Source organism: Rhinolophus sinicus, linkage group LG06 (genome assembly GCF_036562045.2).
Source record: "Rhinolophus sinicus isolate RSC01 linkage group LG06, ASM3656204v1, whole genome shotgun sequence".
NCBI lineage: Eukaryota > Metazoa > Chordata > Mammalia > Chiroptera > Rhinolophidae > Rhinolophus > Rhinolophus sinicus.
This window is the reverse complement of record NC_133756.1, coordinates 25,369,351-25,387,397: the sequence shown is the minus strand read 5'-3', so window position 1 is coordinate 25,387,397 and position 18,047 is coordinate 25,369,351. Positions and strand designations below refer to the sequence as shown.

The window sequence follows — 18,047 nt, the reverse complement described above, 5'->3', positions numbered from 1 at the left end:
GAGGTAACAAAAGGCTTGTAAATTGGAGTTAAATTTATAAGTGAGATTATCAGCAGAATAGTGAGGATCCGTCCTAAAGTCAGACTTGGATTCAGATTCCTGTACGACTTTCTAACTGTAAACTGGGAAAGTTACTCGACCCCTGGGGCAGTAACAGTACTTGCTTTGTGGGGTTATTGCGGACACTGAGATACACATAATGGTTGCCAATAAGGACAAAGAGGATATGAGAACCAAAGTAATCAATTCTCTGAAACTAGCAAAGGGGAAAAATACTTCCCAAGAATCTAATATTACAGCGTTTATGTTCATTTGATCAAGTACGAGCTTATTTCTAAAAATATTAGCCCCCGAAATGTCTCGGCCCACCAACAAATCCTTGGGTTTAAGGGGTCCAGGACAGGCATGGGCTCTGCACTCTGACTGTGTGAGTTTGAGTCCCAGCTTTGACCTTCCTTGCTGTGACCTTGGACAAGTTTACTCCAGTTTTAGATGCCTCAGTACATATGCTTGCAGTGTTGTGCTGCAAGGCTGCGTTAGACATAGGCTTAAATAACGTAAGTGTGTGCAGCAGTGCCTGGCACGTGGTCACGTCAGATAAGGCATACACGTGCGTATGTCAAATAGACATATAAAGCCTACTGTTGTTGTTGTTGTTATTGTTATTATTATTACTTAGAGTCCTGTAAAATAAATAATTAAATGAGAGGCCTCTGGTGGAATCTTTCCCCCTTAGTTTGGCTAAATACACTCATGTAAATATAATATTACATTGAAAGAAGTGGAATTCAGACCTGTAATTGTTTCACACTGGTCTCCCTATTCTGAAATAACAATGTCTTTGTTTCTCATGGCTGATTGCTAGCTCCTTGGTTCATTTCCATATCAAAGAGATAAACCCCTCTGTTTAGAGGACACCACTGCCTTTTATCTTAGGTTGTTCCCACAATATCTTTGGAATTGTTTTGGCCTTTCCTTCCCAGATGAGGTATTTGAAGCTTGCCCAGTCCGGATCAGAAGTGCCAAGGCTATCTTCCAGAGCTACTTTGGAAGTTGTCTTCTGTCATTATAGCGATTAGATCATTTGTTTCCATGGGCATTCTAAGATGCCCTGAGGAAAAAGAAAATTAAATTCTATCGTTACAGCTTATGAATAATCTGAACCTTCTAATTTTTTCTAAATGTTCACTCATTGATTCATTCATTCACCAATCATTTTGTAAGCCCCCAAGCTAGTACTGGGGGTACCAAGATAAGTAAGACACAGACCCTGTCTTGAAAGGATGCTGAAAGACTTGTAAATCAAGGATTCATTCATTCACCACATTTTTATCGAGTACCCACGATAGGCCAGATATGCTTCCGGTGGTTATGCTACATCAGTGAACAAATCCTGACCCAAGTACCAGTCCTTAAGGAGTTTACATTCTGTTGGAGGGAGATAGACATTATGTTCGGTGCTAATAGGTGCTATGAGGACAAGCAAATCCGTATGTATTGTTCAGTGTAGACACCCAGATCTGTTGCTGCCAGCTTGAGAAAAGGGATTTGTAATAGGTTATTTTAGGAATTTCCAGGAGGGCTGGGGATGAGCTTTTATGCTAGAGCTAAGGGGAGAGCGCAACACCCACGTATTGCTCGAGTGGGAGCCCACTGATGCTAATGCCCAGAACCCAGCACAGGAACATCTGCAACAGCTGATCTCCAGACGATCTGCTCTCCCCCTGAGTGGCTATACCCTCATGTGTTCATTTCCAGCACCTCCCATGGATACCTACCTCTGCTTGGCAGAACTGTAGCTGAAAGAGTGCTTGGGAAATGTCGTTCTGAGCCTTCCAGGCTCTGTGTTAGAGGAAGGTTCACTAGAAAGTGTGAAGGGAGCCAGTCTGCTCCCCGGGTAAGGTAGATAGGGTGAAGGGGACTTGCTGTTTTATAGAGAGTGGTCATGAAAGATGCATCCATCAGAAATTGCGTGGAGCTTCTAGAAATAAATAACCTCCTCTCTCAAAATAATAGCATAAGTAAAAGAAATCTATTGTTTTTCCCTATAGGAACTCTCGAAGTAGGCTGATGTACTCAGAGTGAGTAAATCAGCTCCAGTATTTCATCAGGAACTTAGATTTCTTCTACTCACCTCTCTACTGTCCCCTGTGTGTGCCTTTATCTGCATGCTTATTAAATGGCTCTTGGACTTTTTGGTAAGCAGAATAATGGCCCCCAAAGAAGCCCATGTTCTGATCCCTGGAACCTGTGGATATGTTATCTGGCAAGGCAGATAGGACTTTGCAGGAGGGATTAAGGATCTTGAGATGGGGAGATGAGCCCAAATAATCTGGGTAGATTCAATATGATCACAAGGGTCCTTATAGGGAAAAGAGGGAGGTGGAGTTAGGGGGAGAGCAATGGAAGCAGAGGTTGAAGGGCTGTGAGACCACAGAGCAAAGAATGAAAGTAGCCTCTAGAAGCTGGAAAAGGGAAGGAAAATGGGATTCTCTTCTAGAACTTCCAGAAGGACCAAAGCCCTACTGTCACCTTGATTTTACCCCAGTGAGACCCATTTTGGACTTCTGACCTCCAGAAATGTAAAATAATAAATGTGTTATTTTAGCTTGTAGGCTTTTCTGAATGGTAGTGACTTATTGCAGAAGCAATAGGAATCTAATATAGACTCCAGGTATTTCATTTATATTCAGGAGTATATTCAGCTGAGCTTTTCTAGAAAATGAACCCAATGACTTCAGCTTACGTATTAATGATCACTGCTCTCTGGAAGTGAGGCTGGGAAATTCAGTTTTTATCCAGGAACATTGCTGCCCCAAACATGTTAAGAGTTTTTACTAAAGAAGAGAGGGAAATGGAATTTGGATAGGCAACTAGAATCTCTGATAAGAAGATCCAAACATAAACCTGAATTAGGTAAGAGAACAGCCTCATGGAAGTTTGTGGGAAGACTGTCTAAGACAGAACAGACTTTATCACAAAATAAACCGATAGAAAGTGATGAAAGGGATGACAGAAATAAGCAGAAGTCAATATGGGAACACACAGAAGACTATGTAATCAGTCGTGGTGGGTGGGGGTGGTTATCACAGATTTCCTGGAAAACACACCCATCCCCTTGTTCAAGGCCAGCTCCTCCACTTTTACTCATGATCCTCCCTTTCACATTCCCCATGGGACTTTGCTCCCTTAATCATTTTCTCTCTTTCAGTCTCTCCATGGATTCTTTCTCATCAACTTATCACCATGCCCAAATCTCTCCCATCTGAAAAAAAAAAAAATTAAAACTTTCAGTTCACCCTGAATTTCCTTCTAATTATTTATGTTTCCTTTCTTTATCCTGGCAGCTTCCTAAAAGAAAACTTACAGTCATTTTTTTTTTTTTTTACAACCTCACCTTTCATTCACTCTGGCATCTACTGCAGTTTTGCTTTAGCCATGACATTTTTTTGCAGTGTCCATGAAGTCATTTCCATCTTGACAGATTCCTTTTCCATCTATCGTGCAGAACTTCTTTGCTATACTTGCCACTGTTGGGCATTTATTCCTCATTAATCCTGCCCACCTCATCTTTTTCTCCCCTGATCAACCTCATACCTCCTTGTTTCTTCTCAGATGTTTTTCTTGGCTTCTGCTATTGTCTCACAGCTCTGATCTCACCACACATTCTCCTAAGTAATTTGATCTGGTCCTATGGCCTCAGCAACCACCTATAATAATAACAAGAGCTAAAATTTAATGAGTGTTTATTATGTCTTCTAAGTGCTCTGTGTGTACTTATTAATTTAATCCTTGTAAGAACTTGTCAAACAAACTCAAAAAGAGTCTGGAAGGTTTGCTGGAAATAAATGATTTATTCAAGGGTCTTAGAATTTGCAAACTGGAAACACAGCGAGGCAAAAACCCAGAAATATTCCAAAGAAGAAAGAAAAGTTAAAGTCACAGCAAGAAGTACATTTTTGAGAATTATCAATCCTGTATTCTTAGCCCTAGGATTGATCCAGGATGGGTATCAGTCAGGCAGTCAGGATGATAGATCCAGGTTGTCCAGAAGAAGGTGTGGTCATGTCCTAGTGGTTTGGATAATGGATATCAGGTGGATATATGTGTGAGTCCTCCAGAGTGTAATTAAAGGGTTACCTGGAAGTCCAGATGTATATCCAGGCAATGATGCAGGACTAAAAAGTTTGTTTCTAGGCTAGTTAGAATAAGAATGGAGTCTTTCCCATGCCTCAACCTTCATGTTAATAATTTTAGCAGCTTGGTTAAAATGACTCAATTTTATATATTCCCTATCTTCCCTCTTTCTTCGTTTCCCACTTTGGATCAAGATTTTTCTCTCAAAAACATAGATCTAACCAAATATTGTGAAATCCCTCATTGCCAGGGTGGCAACGCCTTCCTTGCGTCCATCATGTCCCTCAGAGGTCTTATAACCAGCCAATATGTATGCCAATTTTAGGTTGAAGCATGAAGAAAGGAATAATTGCTTTTGTATGTCAGTTTTAGTCAAAGGACTAGTATGCCCAATGAGGCTAATGTGTTTGCTATCATAGCAGAAGCTGGCACAGACCTTGGTTTTCTTGTAGTGTTAGCACAGCACACAGAAGTCTTATAAATGATGTTAAGAACTATTCCCAAGTTAATAATAATCACATCCATTTGAAAGATATTTTTGATCCAAGAACCAAATGAGACAATAATTTTCCTAAGCTTGGAGCATGGTTACCCAGGGATTTTATTTGTTTCTGTATATGTCCCTAAAGAGAGGTTGTATTTCCAACTTTATCTGCTATATACCTACAACCTCCTGCTTTTATGATTGTGGGTGCCAGCTTGAGATGCAGTGGTAATAGCTATCGAATACCATCCAATTTGTAAGACAACTTTTCTCATTGAAGACATTTCAGTTATTAAAGTTAAGCTCTGATGACTGTCATCATGAGCTTGAGTGACCTTAGTTAAAGCTTCAGTGTGAGGAATAACATCTTCTATTCCTGAGGAAGGTGCAAAAATAGCTTTTCTGTGATCGTCCCAATGGAAATTATCAGATCTAGTCCATTGTACTTTCCTAAGAGGAAGATTGGCGATAGAGGAGAATGAAGAGCAAATGTGGCCTTCAGCCCATGGATATCTGATAATATATCTCCCTATCCAACCTGGGGGTAGCTAAGGCCAGAGGTGTGCACCACATAACCATTGTGTTCCATCAGGGCCCACCCAATTAATTCCACGTCTTCTTTCCCAGTCTGTCCCAAATCAGAAATTTTTAAGATTATACAGAATTATATCGATGGTTAGTTATCTCCCCTAACATTCTAGTACTATTAAGAAACTTTAGGGCAGCCGGTGGCTCAGTTGGTTAGAGCCCGAGCTCTTAACAAGGTTGCCAGTCCAACTCCTGCATGGAATGGTGGGCTGCACCCCCTACAACTAGATTGAAAAAAATGGTGACTGGATTTAGAACTGAGCTGTGCCCTCCACAACTAAGAATGAAGGACAACAACTTGACTTGGAGCTGATGGGTCCTGGGAAAAACACAATGTTCCCCAATAAAGTCCTGGAAATACACACTGTTCCCCTTCCCCCAATAAAATCTTCAAAAAAAGAAAGAAACAAAGAAAAGAAAAGAAACTCTAGTCTAGAGTGATTTCGCTGTACCCAATGTAAAAAAGCTGAAGAGCTTAAATATCCATATCCTGGAATTAACCATAGGAACCCACCCCAAATTTCTACATGTTGTTCAATTGCTCTGGTGGTTTTGTGAGGATTTTCACTATTTGCTATTCTCAAGGCTGTTTGAACAGCAGCATTATAGGAAAAGGAGAAACCATGACCAATTGTTTCCATGGTATGTTAGTAGGCCATTTGTCAGTTGCTTGTAATGTAGTATCAGCTGAACTCAAAGTTGAACTTTGCTTTTGTTGTTGTCTAACCACTTTTTGTAAGGCTTTCCAATCAGCTCCTCGGAGGGGAGAAACCCACCAAGGTAACACGAAGTACTGGATGTGGGTGTTTGACCACAAACCCAGCAATTACTTTGGTTTTTATGTGGAGCAAAAGTAAAAGCTTATTGAATAAAAACATTTCCATTAAAAGAATAACAGAAAGGAATAAGAGACAACACAAACAGTTGTTAGTTAACATTCTAATGTTGGTTCTGCACAGTGTGGTCTTGAGATCTTTGCTGGAGGTGAAAGTCCTTTTAAATTGGGAAACACGAATCCATGAGTCAGCACCTTTTAAATTAGCAGCGTAAGGGTTTGTCAACAAAACCTGATATGGCCCTTTCCATCAGGGCTACAGAGAATCTTTGATTAGATGTCTTTTCCAGTATACATATTCTCCAGGTTGGAGATCATGTTTTTAAGTCATCAGTCTGTCTATTTTTATTATTGTTGAAGAATGTCTCTACAAGCTTGGTGTTCTGTTTCGAATCTTTTATAAGAATTTTACAATATTGCATTATATCTCATTGTACTAATATTGAATCCTTCTGACAGGAAATCAATTTCATAGGTCTCCCGGTAATTATCTCAAATGGAGACAAGTTATGTTGTCCAAAAGGAGTAGACTAGACTGTAAATTCATTAGTACAGTGAATTTACAGGTAGAACCTTTAGCCAGGATATATTAAGACTCTCAATAAATTTTGCCAATTGAGTTTTTATTATTCCATTTGTACTTTTTACCAGCCCAGAATACTGAGGGTAATAGGCATGATGAAAATGCTGTATTATTGGCCAAATTTCACAAATATGTTTTAGTATTTGTTCTGTAAAATGAGTTCCCCATCACTATGGAGTTCTAGGGGAAAACCCCATGCAGGAATGATTTTTTCTAAAAGTATGTTTGCTACTGCTTGAACTGTTCCCTTTCTTTATGGGCAAGTTTCAACCCAATGAGAAAACATACAAATCATTACGAACACATTTCTGTATACAGAAACTTGAGGTAACTGAATAAAGTCAAATTGCCAAACTTAAAAAGGCCTGCAAGGTAAGGTAAAATGTCCCATTGAGTTACGTATGTAAAGGTTTTCTGGAATTACGTTTGTGACAAATAAAACATTTCTTATATATGTTTGAGGCAATTTTTGAAGAGGGGTTTCCAGAAATATTGATAGCCCCCTTTGAGTAATTTATCAGTGCCCCAGTGAGTTAACTCATGAACATAAGTCTAAACTGTTTTTTGAATTGCTTCTGGTAAAACCAGTTTCTTATCTGGTCCACACCAGAGACCCACTTCTTTATGGTATTTATAGCCAGCTTCCAGCCATGTTTTCTTTTCCGTTAGGGAAGCTCATTGCTGTCTTTCTCATAGTAATTGGTCTAAATTCAGTTTTAAAGACGCTAACGCTATTAATTTGACTTCGACATTTGCATAGCAGCTATGTTGCAGCTTCATCTGCCATTGCATTTCCTTTTGCTAACTTTGAATCATCTTTCCTGTATTCAGGAATCTTTGTAATAACTAAAGGTTTTGTTAATCAAATAACATCAAACAGACCTTTTGCATAAATGCTATTTTTTATTGGTTTTCCAGATGAGGTTAAAAAGCCTCTGTTTCCATAGCCTTCCAAAATCAGGAGCAATTCCAAAGGCATATCTGCTGTCAGGATAAATATTGGCTGTTTTGTCCTTTGCTAATATATTAGGTTGGTGCAAAAATAATTGCAGCTTAAAAGGTTAAAAATAATTGCAAAAACCGCAATTACTTTTGTACCAACCTAATACAGGCTCTGGTAAGAGTGAATAATTCAGCTTATTGAGCAGTTTTAGCCTGGAGGAGTGGCTTGGCTTCATTGACCTCAACCTCTGGGGTGATTGCCTATCAGCTTGATAATGACCTTCTAAAGATTTAAAATATGAACCATCTGCAAATCAGATGACTTCAGTGTTTTCCAAAGGATTTTTCTTTACATTGACTCTTAGCATTAATAGTTGGTCTGTGACAGAGTTCCAGAGAGCAGTTTCCATGCTCTCGACCTCATGTGGAAAGGTGCTGCCTCAGGTAATAGATGGCCATCAGCTGTGATCAGATGGCCATCCACTGTAACCAGTTAGCCATTGGCCGCTGATATAACTGCCGGGACTGAGCTAGCAAGTGCAGATTGAGGCTAGCAAGTGTGGTTAACAAACGTATTGTGGATTGCAGATCGTGTGGATCCTACTTCCTATGTCTCGCCTGGCGGCCAGCAAGACTGGGGTGCAGGAACACCCCTCGTTGGTGTCCTGGCAGATGTTTGCTTTGTGTCTTGACCAGCCGCCAGCGAGAATATAGTGGTATGACTCCCCTATCTATGGCTCCATTGGTGTTCCTTTTGGCCTCACCATATTCTGTGTCCACCCGCGGAGAGCAGGACCAGAGACCCTGCATGACAGTAAGTAAAATACAATTATGATCAGAATTATCAGCCAGCAAGGGAAGCAAGGTTGCCAGATTCAAAATGTCACATTTAGAAATAGTAATGCCAGGTGAAGGCAATATTAAGATTTCAGAAAAGGTTAGTCTACTTATAGACAAATGTTGAGCCTTTACCGTCAAAGGAAAACCTAATTCTTGACTATCAGCCTTTAGCACGTCTGCAGCCTTTAGCAATGTCTCTCATGGATGGGGGAGTCCCTTTGTCAGAGTCAAGCTGTTGGCTATAAAACCCTAAAGGTCTAAATTGATCACCATGTATTTGAGCAAGCATCTCTAAGCTGTTTCTTTACCTTTTAAGTATAAAAAGGACAAAAACAGAAACATAATTGAGACTTCCTAAGGCAGAAGGAGACATGAGACTGTCTTTTAATTCACTAAAGGCTTCAGTCTCTTGTCCAATGTAAAAGTTCAGGACTTTCAGCTTTTAAGAGTGGATATAATTGAGGTTGTGCTATTAAGGAGAAATTTGGAATCTAATTACAACAATATCCAGCAAGCTCTGAAAATCGCCTTAAATGCCTTTCAATTTTTTTTCACTTACAGTTGACATACAATAGTGCATTAGTTTCAGGTGTACAACATAGTAATTAGACATTTATATAACTTACAGTGATCACCCCAATAAGTCTAGTACCCATCTGACACCATACAATATTACAATGTCATTGACTATATTCCCTCTGCTGTACTTTACATCACCATGACTATTTTTATAACTGCCAATTTGTACTATTTTATTTTATTTTTCAGTTACAGTTGACATTCAATATTATTTTATATTAGTTTCAGTTGTACAGCATAGTTGTTAGACATTTATATAATTTATGAAGTTGTCCCCCTGATAAGTCTTATACCCACCTGGCATCATACATAGTTTTTACAATATTATTGACTATATTCCCTATGCTGTACTTTACATCCCCATGACTTTGTTTTTCTTTAAATTAAAGTTTGTTGGGGGTGACAACCAATTTGTACTTCTTAATCCCTTCACCTTTTTTTACCCAACCCCCCTCACATCTGGCAACCATCATTTTGTTCTCTGTATATATGAGTCTGTTTTCTTTCTTCACTTATTTTGTTCGTTAGATTCCAAATATAAGTGAAATCATATGGTATTTGTATTTCTCTGTCTGACTTATTTCACTCAGCATAATACCCTCTAGGTCCATCAACGCTTTTGCAAATCGCAAGATTTCTTTTTTTGCTTTGTTTTTTATGGCTGAGTAGTATTCCTTTGTATATATGCACCACCTCTTCTTTATCCAGTCATCCCTTGATGGTCACTTAAGTTGTTTCTATGTCTTGGCTATTGTAAACAGCACTGCAGTGAACACAGGGGTGCATATATTTTTTCAAATTAGTGTTTTGGATTTCTTCGGATAAGTACCCAGAAATGGAATTGCTGGTTTATCAGATAGTTCTATTTTTAATTTTTTGAGGAAACTCCATACAGTTTTCCATAGTGGCTGCACCAATTTGCAATCCCACCAACAAGTTCATGAGGGTTCCCTTTTTTCCACATCCTCGCTAACAACTATTTTTTGTTGATTTATTGATGATAGCCATTCTGACAGGTGTGAGGTGATATCTCATTGTGATTTTAATTTGTATTTCTCTAATGATTAGTGATGTTGAGCATCTTATCATATGTCTGTTGGTCATCTATATGTCCTCTGTTCAAGTCCTCTATCCATTTGTTAATTGGATTGTTTGTATTTTTAGTGTTGAGTTGTATGAGTTTTTATAAATTTTGGATATTAATCCCATATCAGATGTATCATTGGAAACTATCTTCTCCCATTCAGTAGGTTGTCTTTTCATTTTGTTGCTGGTTTCTTTTGCTGTACAAAACCTTTTTAGTTTGATGAGTTCCATTTGTTTATTTTTTCTTTTGTTTCCTTTGCCCAAAGAGATACATCAGAAAAAAGTATTACTAAGAGCAATGTCACAGCATTTACTGCCTATGTTTTCTTCCAGGATTTTTATGGTTTTGGGTCTTCACATTTAAGTCTTTAATCCATTTTGAGTTTCTTCTTTTATATGGAGTGAAAAGATGGTCCAGTTTAATTTTTTTGCATGTATCTGTCCAGTTTTCCCAACACCATTTATTGAATAGACTGTCTTTACCCCATTGCCATTGTATGTTCTTGCCTCCTTTGTCATAGATTAATTGACCATATAAGAGTGTGTGTCTGTGTGTGTGTGTGTGTGTGTGTGTGTGAGAGAGAGAGAGAGAGAGAGAGAGAGAGAGAGAGAGAAAGTCAGAGGAAAGAACATTCAAATAAGCTCCCAGACACCTGCTTTATGTTTCTTGTTCAATTTTCCTCCCTTCCTGAATCTTCAGAGAGCAGGTGTGAGTCAACTGTAAACACAGTGAGAAAAGGTCACCCAACATTCCCTGGGCTGACAAAATCAGAAGTCACTAGCATGGAGAATGTTTGTATACATAAAATTAAGACCTTTAATGATCAGGAGAAGATGGTGTCTCTTACTTTTTAAAAAGTCTCCATTAGATGTTCTCCCGCACTCTACTTCTACCCCCTCCTAGCTTTTGAAGACAAAAGATAACAAAGTGTACTCAAAAATAAATTAGAGCTAGTGAGAGAAAGGGGGGAGCAGTGGGAAGAGCATCGAGCAGGAGTCATGCCTAATCCTACCTACCTAGACCCCCAAGTTACTGTACAATTTTGCACATATCCCTTCCTCTGCCCCAAGGGTTGGGCTGCTATTGCTACCACTATTGTCATATACTTGAGCTGAATTTAGAAGAAAGAATACAATCTCTCAAGGGGAGTCAAAAATACAAGAAGATCATCTAGCTTCTTACAAATAGCTTTCATTTCTCATCGCTTGCTGTGTGCCAGGCACTGTTACAAACACTTTACATAGGGTAGACCTTATCCGTCCACCACTGGGCAATTTAGTTTTATGATGAGACAGTACTGCTAATACCAAGTTTCCCAAAATATTTGCCTAGATGATAAAGAGCAGAGTCAGAATTTGAACAGAAACTTGTCTACTTCCAAAGTTTGCTCTTTTCTCTATCCAATGGTGTTCAATTCCACAGCAAAGTTATAAAGAGCTATGGAAGCACCAAGGAGACAGGGAAGAAGTCAGCTCTCCCTGTCATCCCCAGGGAAATGGAGAAGGTGGGCATTGAGGTTGCAAGAAAGTAGTTGAAGTAGATGGGGGTGCTCTTTGTGAAGCAAGAACATATAAGTACAGTCAGGGTGGGGGAGAATACAAAGTTTCTCAAAAAACTATAAATAATCCGGTTTGATTTCAGGGTAGTTGTTGAGCTATGGCTGGCGATCCTAATTCCACCATCTTTGAGATCATAATTCCACCACATTGTGAAGAACCTTGAATGCCATACTGAGGGGTTTATAATTTATTTGTATAGGCAGGAGGGAACGTGCCTGTACAAATAAGTGTGCATCGGGAGATTTATTACCAATTGTGAATACTTTCTCCTTTATAAGTGTTGTTTATATGCTGTGAAGAAATTAAACATATCTGAAATATTTCAAAGAGGAAAGGATTGTTTTCATTCCACCTCACATAGATAATAGTATTACTGGCTGGTACTGCTCAATGGGTAATAGATGGCATTACATCAGCACTTAGAGCCCACTGGCATGCATAGTGAAGTCAGCTAATCATGCTGTTTGTTTTTTGTTTGTTTTTTTCCTACACTAATGAGACACGTCTATTTTCTTTTGTGCTTTAGGAAAGATTAAGAAACTTCAAGGAACTCCAAGCTAAATTTCAAAAGCTTGATGAGCCATCTCTTCCAGAACCTACTAAATTCCCAGCAGGTGTTTCCCAAAAGGGTGACATTGGAAGCACACAATCAGCAAGGATTTTGGCCAATGGGAAACCTCTCTCATCCAACCACAATCAGCCCTCACCATCCTGTCCCAGTGGTGAGCTCCAGCCTCTTAAACAGAAAATGAAGTTGACCCAGAGGAGTGAGACTCAGGAATGTCCTAATTCCCCACGACCTCCGGGAAGGTCTACTGGTTCTGCAGTAAATACACAAAAGGCTTCTTTGCTTTTAGACGTGAATCAGTCAAATGCTGAGATGACCGATAAGAAGAACGTAGTGAGGACCAGTAGCTTCAGAGACAAGCTCAGGAACTGGGAGAAGGCTTCATCGCAGACCAGTGAAATGTCACCAGCCTTTCTCCTTGCCAATTGTGGAAGGAGGGCCTTCCATCTGGAAGAGCAGAAAAGCCTGGGGCTTACCCTAAAGGAGCCCAGGCAAAAGCTGGAAATAAAAGGAGCCCAGACTCTTCCTTCCCAGGGGCACTTGATGGTTCAAAGAAAATCACATGCTGCCTCCGGAGATCCCACTTTTTTACTTTCTGAACATGGAGGGAAGAGCCTAGAACACACTAGTCCCGAAAGGAGCCCAGCGGCAAGGACCTGCCAGCCTATCTACGAGAGTGAGCTCATCAGCCACACCCCAGGTGAGAAATCGAATCCCCACAGTTCTGGGGGAATGCTCACTGTGTGTTTCTAAGTTAAAACTTGCTGACTTGGGACGGTCACATATGCAACCTTGTCAATGTTTGCTCCAACTGCACCACAAGTATTCTAGGCCCATCTGCTGAATTGTAATTTCAGGTAAAGCGATTCATCTCCCAGAATTATATTGTGAGACCATTTGGGCAAACTTCGATATGAATCCTAGCTCTACATCTTATAAGATGCGTGAACGTGTGCTGTATGTTTAACTTCATAGAGCCTGGTCTGCTCTCCTATAGGTCAGATTCATTGTCCATCTTCTCTGTCTTAGTAAACAGCACAACCATCCTCCACGTGCTCGAGCCCAAAATCTAAGAGGCGTGCTCAATTCCCTTCTCCCCTTCATTCTTTGCATCTAAATCCATCAGCAACCTTTTGGTTCTACCACCAAAATGTGTTCTGAATCCCTCCACTTCTGTCCACTTCTGTCCTTTACTCACGTCCCTACCACCATTCTCTCTCATCTAAACCACTGCAATGGCCCAACTGGTCTCCCGGCTTCTACACCCTTGCCCTTTTCTATTCTATTCTTCTCCTGGCAGATACAGTGATTCTCTACAGTATAAGTCATTATCATATCAGTCTGCTGCTCAAATTCAACTCCAGCCGTCCTACAGTGGCTCTTGTGATTTGGTCCTTGCCTCCCTTTCTTACACTCGCCTCTCTCCCCACATTGACATTCTTGTTATCACTTAGATACACCAAGCTGGTTCCACCCCAGGGCCTTTGCACTTGCTGATCTCTCTGCCTGGAACACACTTCCCCCAGGTCTTTGATGTCTCACTCCCTCTCTCCATCAGGGTCTCTGCTCAGTGTCACCTGCTGTGAGTTGACCTTCTGGATTGTTCCATCTAAAATAGCCACCCTACCCCCATCACTCTCCATTTTCTTACAGTAGTTTGCTTTTCTTCATATCACTTATCCTTACCTGGTATATTATGTATTTGTTTGTTTGCCTCAGTAAAATATAAGTTACATGAGCATAAAAACTGTCTTCTTTACCACCATATTCCCAGCACCTAGAAGAACAAGGCCAAGTTCAGTGGGTCCTCAAAACATGTGTTGAATGATTGAATGAATGGATAGATGGGGGAGATGGATGGATCTCCTGCTTACAATCTTATGAGGCTTCTCTTTGCACTTAGAATAGCATCTTAATTACTTACTACTTATTGCATGACTCTGCTTCTTTGGATCCCTGCTTATGTTTCTGACTTACCTCCTACCTCTCTTTCCCTGGCTCACTAAGCCCATAGTCAACACACTGTATTTCTTCCAGTTCCTTGAAAAGACTTTGTTATAACTCAGGACTTTTAACATTGCTGTTCCTTCTTCCTTAAAAACTCTTTTCTTTGACTTTTGTATAGGTTCATTGAGTCCTAAATTCAAATGACACTTTCCCAGATAGTTGTCTCTAGTCTCTCTATCTAAACACCACTGCCTCACCACCAAGAGTTCGCACATTTTTATATTATCCTGTTTTATTTTCTTTATAGAACTAATAGAATTCTATAATTATCTTGTTTATTTGTTTACATGTTTATCATCAGTCTCCTCCTATTAGAATGAAAATTCCTGAGGCTTAGATTGTATCTGTTCTCTTTTTTTTCTTATTTTAAAATTTTTATTGGGGAATATTGGGGAACAGTGTGTCTCTCCGGGGCCCATCAGCTCCAAGTCGTTGTCCTTCAATCTAGTTGTGGAGGGCGCAGCTCAGCTCCAAGTCCAATCGCTGTTTTCAATTGAACCGGAAACCTTGTTGTTCAGAGCTCACACTCTAACCAAAACAACCATCCTGCTGCCCTGGAATGTATCTGTTCTTATTCTTAAATCTATCCCCAGCCCCCAGAACCATGCCTAGAATATAATAGAAAAATAGTTATTAATGAAGAGATGGGAAGGGAGGGAGGATGAATGGGAGGCAGGATAAGCAGGAGGAAGGAAGAAAGATGGATGACCTACCTGGTGGAGATGTTGAGATAATTAAGGGCGATAACCCGTGTAAACCTCTGAGCACAGTGCCTGCTAAAAATTAGAGGCCAATTACTAAGTGATCATTCATTTTCACTCTGTCTTCTCCTTAATTTCATAGAGACTGAAATTACTGGCATTGGGACTTTCAATTAAAGCCTAAGAAGAGGAGAACTTTGGCCCTGCTGGGAGGGCAAGAAAGAATCCCTGCCTCTCCTCTTGCAGAGGATAGCAGGGCTTTGAGAAAGCTGCATGGGGTTATTTGTGAAACACTTGTCAACTTTAGTTTTACCATGTGGTCAACCACTGTATTATGTAAACCATAAATCAGGGGACTTGGATAACATAAGATTTTGTGCTGTTTTTACTGTAAGAGACAGACATGATTTTCATATCTAATACTGGAGTTTCTGTTGGAATTTGGCTATTAGTGCAGAAGGGTACAATATATATGAAATTGGGACTGTCCTAGAGGACACAAACCCCACAGGTGCCCATGTGCCAAGGTCAGCCTTCAAGGCTATCCTAGGCTGAGCGTGGACATCAGAGATCAATTCTTACTCCATGTATAGTACCCATGTTATATGGTATTTGCCTGTCATAAGTGCCTGAAGAATCCTTTCAAGGAAGAGTCATTGTCAATTTCCTCTGAAGCAGGCCCTGTACTTAATGCTGGAAGGAGATCAATATATCCTAGTCCTTGCCCACAAGGAGCCTACCTTCAGTCAGTGGGCAGATACGCCAGCCCCTCTATTACATCCCATGACTTCTGGAGAGCTGTTAACAATGTACTATAGGGATAGAAAAGAGAGAGTGGTTGAATTCATCCTTGATTTCTGTTAGAAATCAAGAAAAGTTTTCTAGAGGAAGTGTCATTGGAACAGGGCCTTAAAGAGTCAAAGTTTGGCAACAGAGAAGTGAGGGAACAGCATTCTGGAACCAGGAATGGCATGAACAAAATCTTGGACATATGAGAGCTTTTCCAGGCTTTTAAAATCAAATCTGGAGAATTGAGAAGTCAGTGGTGTAAGTGAAAGATGTTTGGGCTTCAGGTCGGGGAAAGGATGTTACATGTGGTAAGAAAAGAATCTGGAAATGTCCATTGAGGCCGTGTGCAGTTTAAGTGCCAGAGGAGAGAGTGAACAGATGTCATGCTGAGGAAATCAGGCTTCGTCCTCTGGGTAGCAGGATGGTGACAAGATTGGGTTTGCACTTTGATTTGGACACTCTGGCTACTGGGTAGAGAATAGATTAGAGGAGAGTGAGACTGAGGTAAGGAAACTGGTCATTTGTACCCTATAAGACATGAAGTAGAAATAATAATAATGTACATTTTGGACTGTTTGTGCTCAGAAAATCAGCCAGATGTCAAGCATCACCAACTTCCCAAAATGAAGCCACTGCCTTCCATGGAGTTCCTGGGTCCTCCTCCCACCAAGCCGCCAAGACCCCCAGCGGTGAACCTCCAAGTCTTCCAGGGGCAGACAGCTGTTTCGAAGACCTACAGGGAAGGTGAGGAAATGCACAGGGCCCCACACGTGGCCAGCCCACCAGCCGGCAGGAGTCACGGATCCAGGGCCTGTATCCCCCAGTCGCCTCCCGCTCCGCATCAGTTCCCAGGTGACAATGCCGAACTGCTATTCTGTGGGACTGGACATCCATCACTGCTTATTCTCTCATAGAGACCCTGGCAGCTTGCCTGGGAAATGACAAATCTGCAGGACTTGGCCCCTTATCGCTCCTGGGCCAGCCTGCTTCCCCTGAGAGCATTGCATTTGATCACTGGGAATCTGTCCAAGAGGAAGAAAGTGAAAAGGAGCAGGGCAGGGAGGCAGAGAGCCTTTGTGTTTCCTACAAAGCCTGTGTTGTCAACACACCCAGTGCAGTAGGAGAGGGGGAGGGAGTGAAAAGGGAGGAAGTCGGTGTGAACTCGACCTGCGATCATTATGGGGGTCCCTCAGGCCTCTGTGGTCTGCCTTCAGTGATTAATTGAGGGGCTCCCACCCAGCCCCCGCTGGTCCTTTCAGGGATGGAAGCATCCTTGGAAGCCATTCTCTGTGCTATTCCGTGTCTTCCTCTGTGAAGTACAGGAGGACCTTCTCAACCCCTCTCTCCCTCCACCACAGTCTGATCCTGATGGCATTTTAAATACCTTTGCTTCTGTTTGCTCTAATGCAGCGCAAGGTGAACATGCACTTTGGGGTGATGTGTAGCACTGCACTAATATTTGTTTTGCTCTGGCCATGAGTGCCCGCAGATGGTACACTAAGAGGGCTGAATCTTGTTCATTGTTCATTCGACTGCTTTGGGCAATCGCATAGTTAAGTTTCTTTCACTCAGTGATTCTCAAACTTTAGCATGCATGAGAATCACCAAGAAGACTTGTTAAAACATAGACTGCTGGGCCCACTCCCTGAGTTTCTGGTTCAGTTGGTCTGGGTTGTGTGGCTGAGAATCGGCCTTTTTAACAAGTTCCCAGGGGATGCTGATGCTGCTGGGGCCACACTTTAGGAACCGTTGCTCTACGTCATCTTAAGTCTTATCCTCAAAGAAAATTCTATCTAGAGAAATAGAGCTTTTATAAGTATACTTTAATAATATGGCCACCTCCGTATCAGAGAAGGCTAAGTATGATTTTATAAACATTAAATAATTCCGGCCATTCCTCTGAAAGGGAAGAAGGTTGTCAGAGAAGATAGAAGAAAGCACTAAGTCTTTTGTCATAAAACAGGCTTTGTAAATCCCAGCTCCTCCACTCACTAGCTATTTAGATTTGGGCCTGTCCCTCACTGAGCCTCCTCGTCCTTCCCTGGAAATGGGAATGATAACAACACACCACACACAGGATCATTGTGAGGATAAAAGAAAGGTACGAGACATGGAAAGACTTAAACTAATTGGCGCACCAGTAAGTGCTCAATACATGCAATTTGTCTTTATTTCGAGCATGAATGGGGCAGCTACATGCTCTTTGCCCAAGCCCTGTGATAGGTACAAGAGACTAAGAGAGAAACGCAACAGAAATACCAGTGCTCCAGGAGGTCAAAGTCTAAAACAAGAGATTATACTCATGATTAAGCACCATAAAGTATGGGTGAGGGCTGCAATGCAGGATG

General features: G+C 40.9%; 1 protein-coding gene across 2 annotated transcripts in view; it reads left to right on the top strand.

Annotated features, from left to right (window-relative positions):
• Positions 1-18,047, top strand: part of FYB2 (FYN binding protein 2) — a 97,889-nt gene that overhangs the window by 22,064 nt on the left and 57,778 nt on the right. For both annotated transcript variants that reach the window (XM_019742549.2, XM_019742548.2), the window contains exons 2-3: positions 12,161-12,902; positions 16,285-16,443. In XM_019742549.2, the coding sequence (XP_019598108.2) occupies positions 12,161-12,902; positions 16,285-16,443 (901 nt within the window). The remainder of the gene's footprint in view (positions 1-12,160; positions 12,903-16,284; positions 16,444-18,047) is intronic.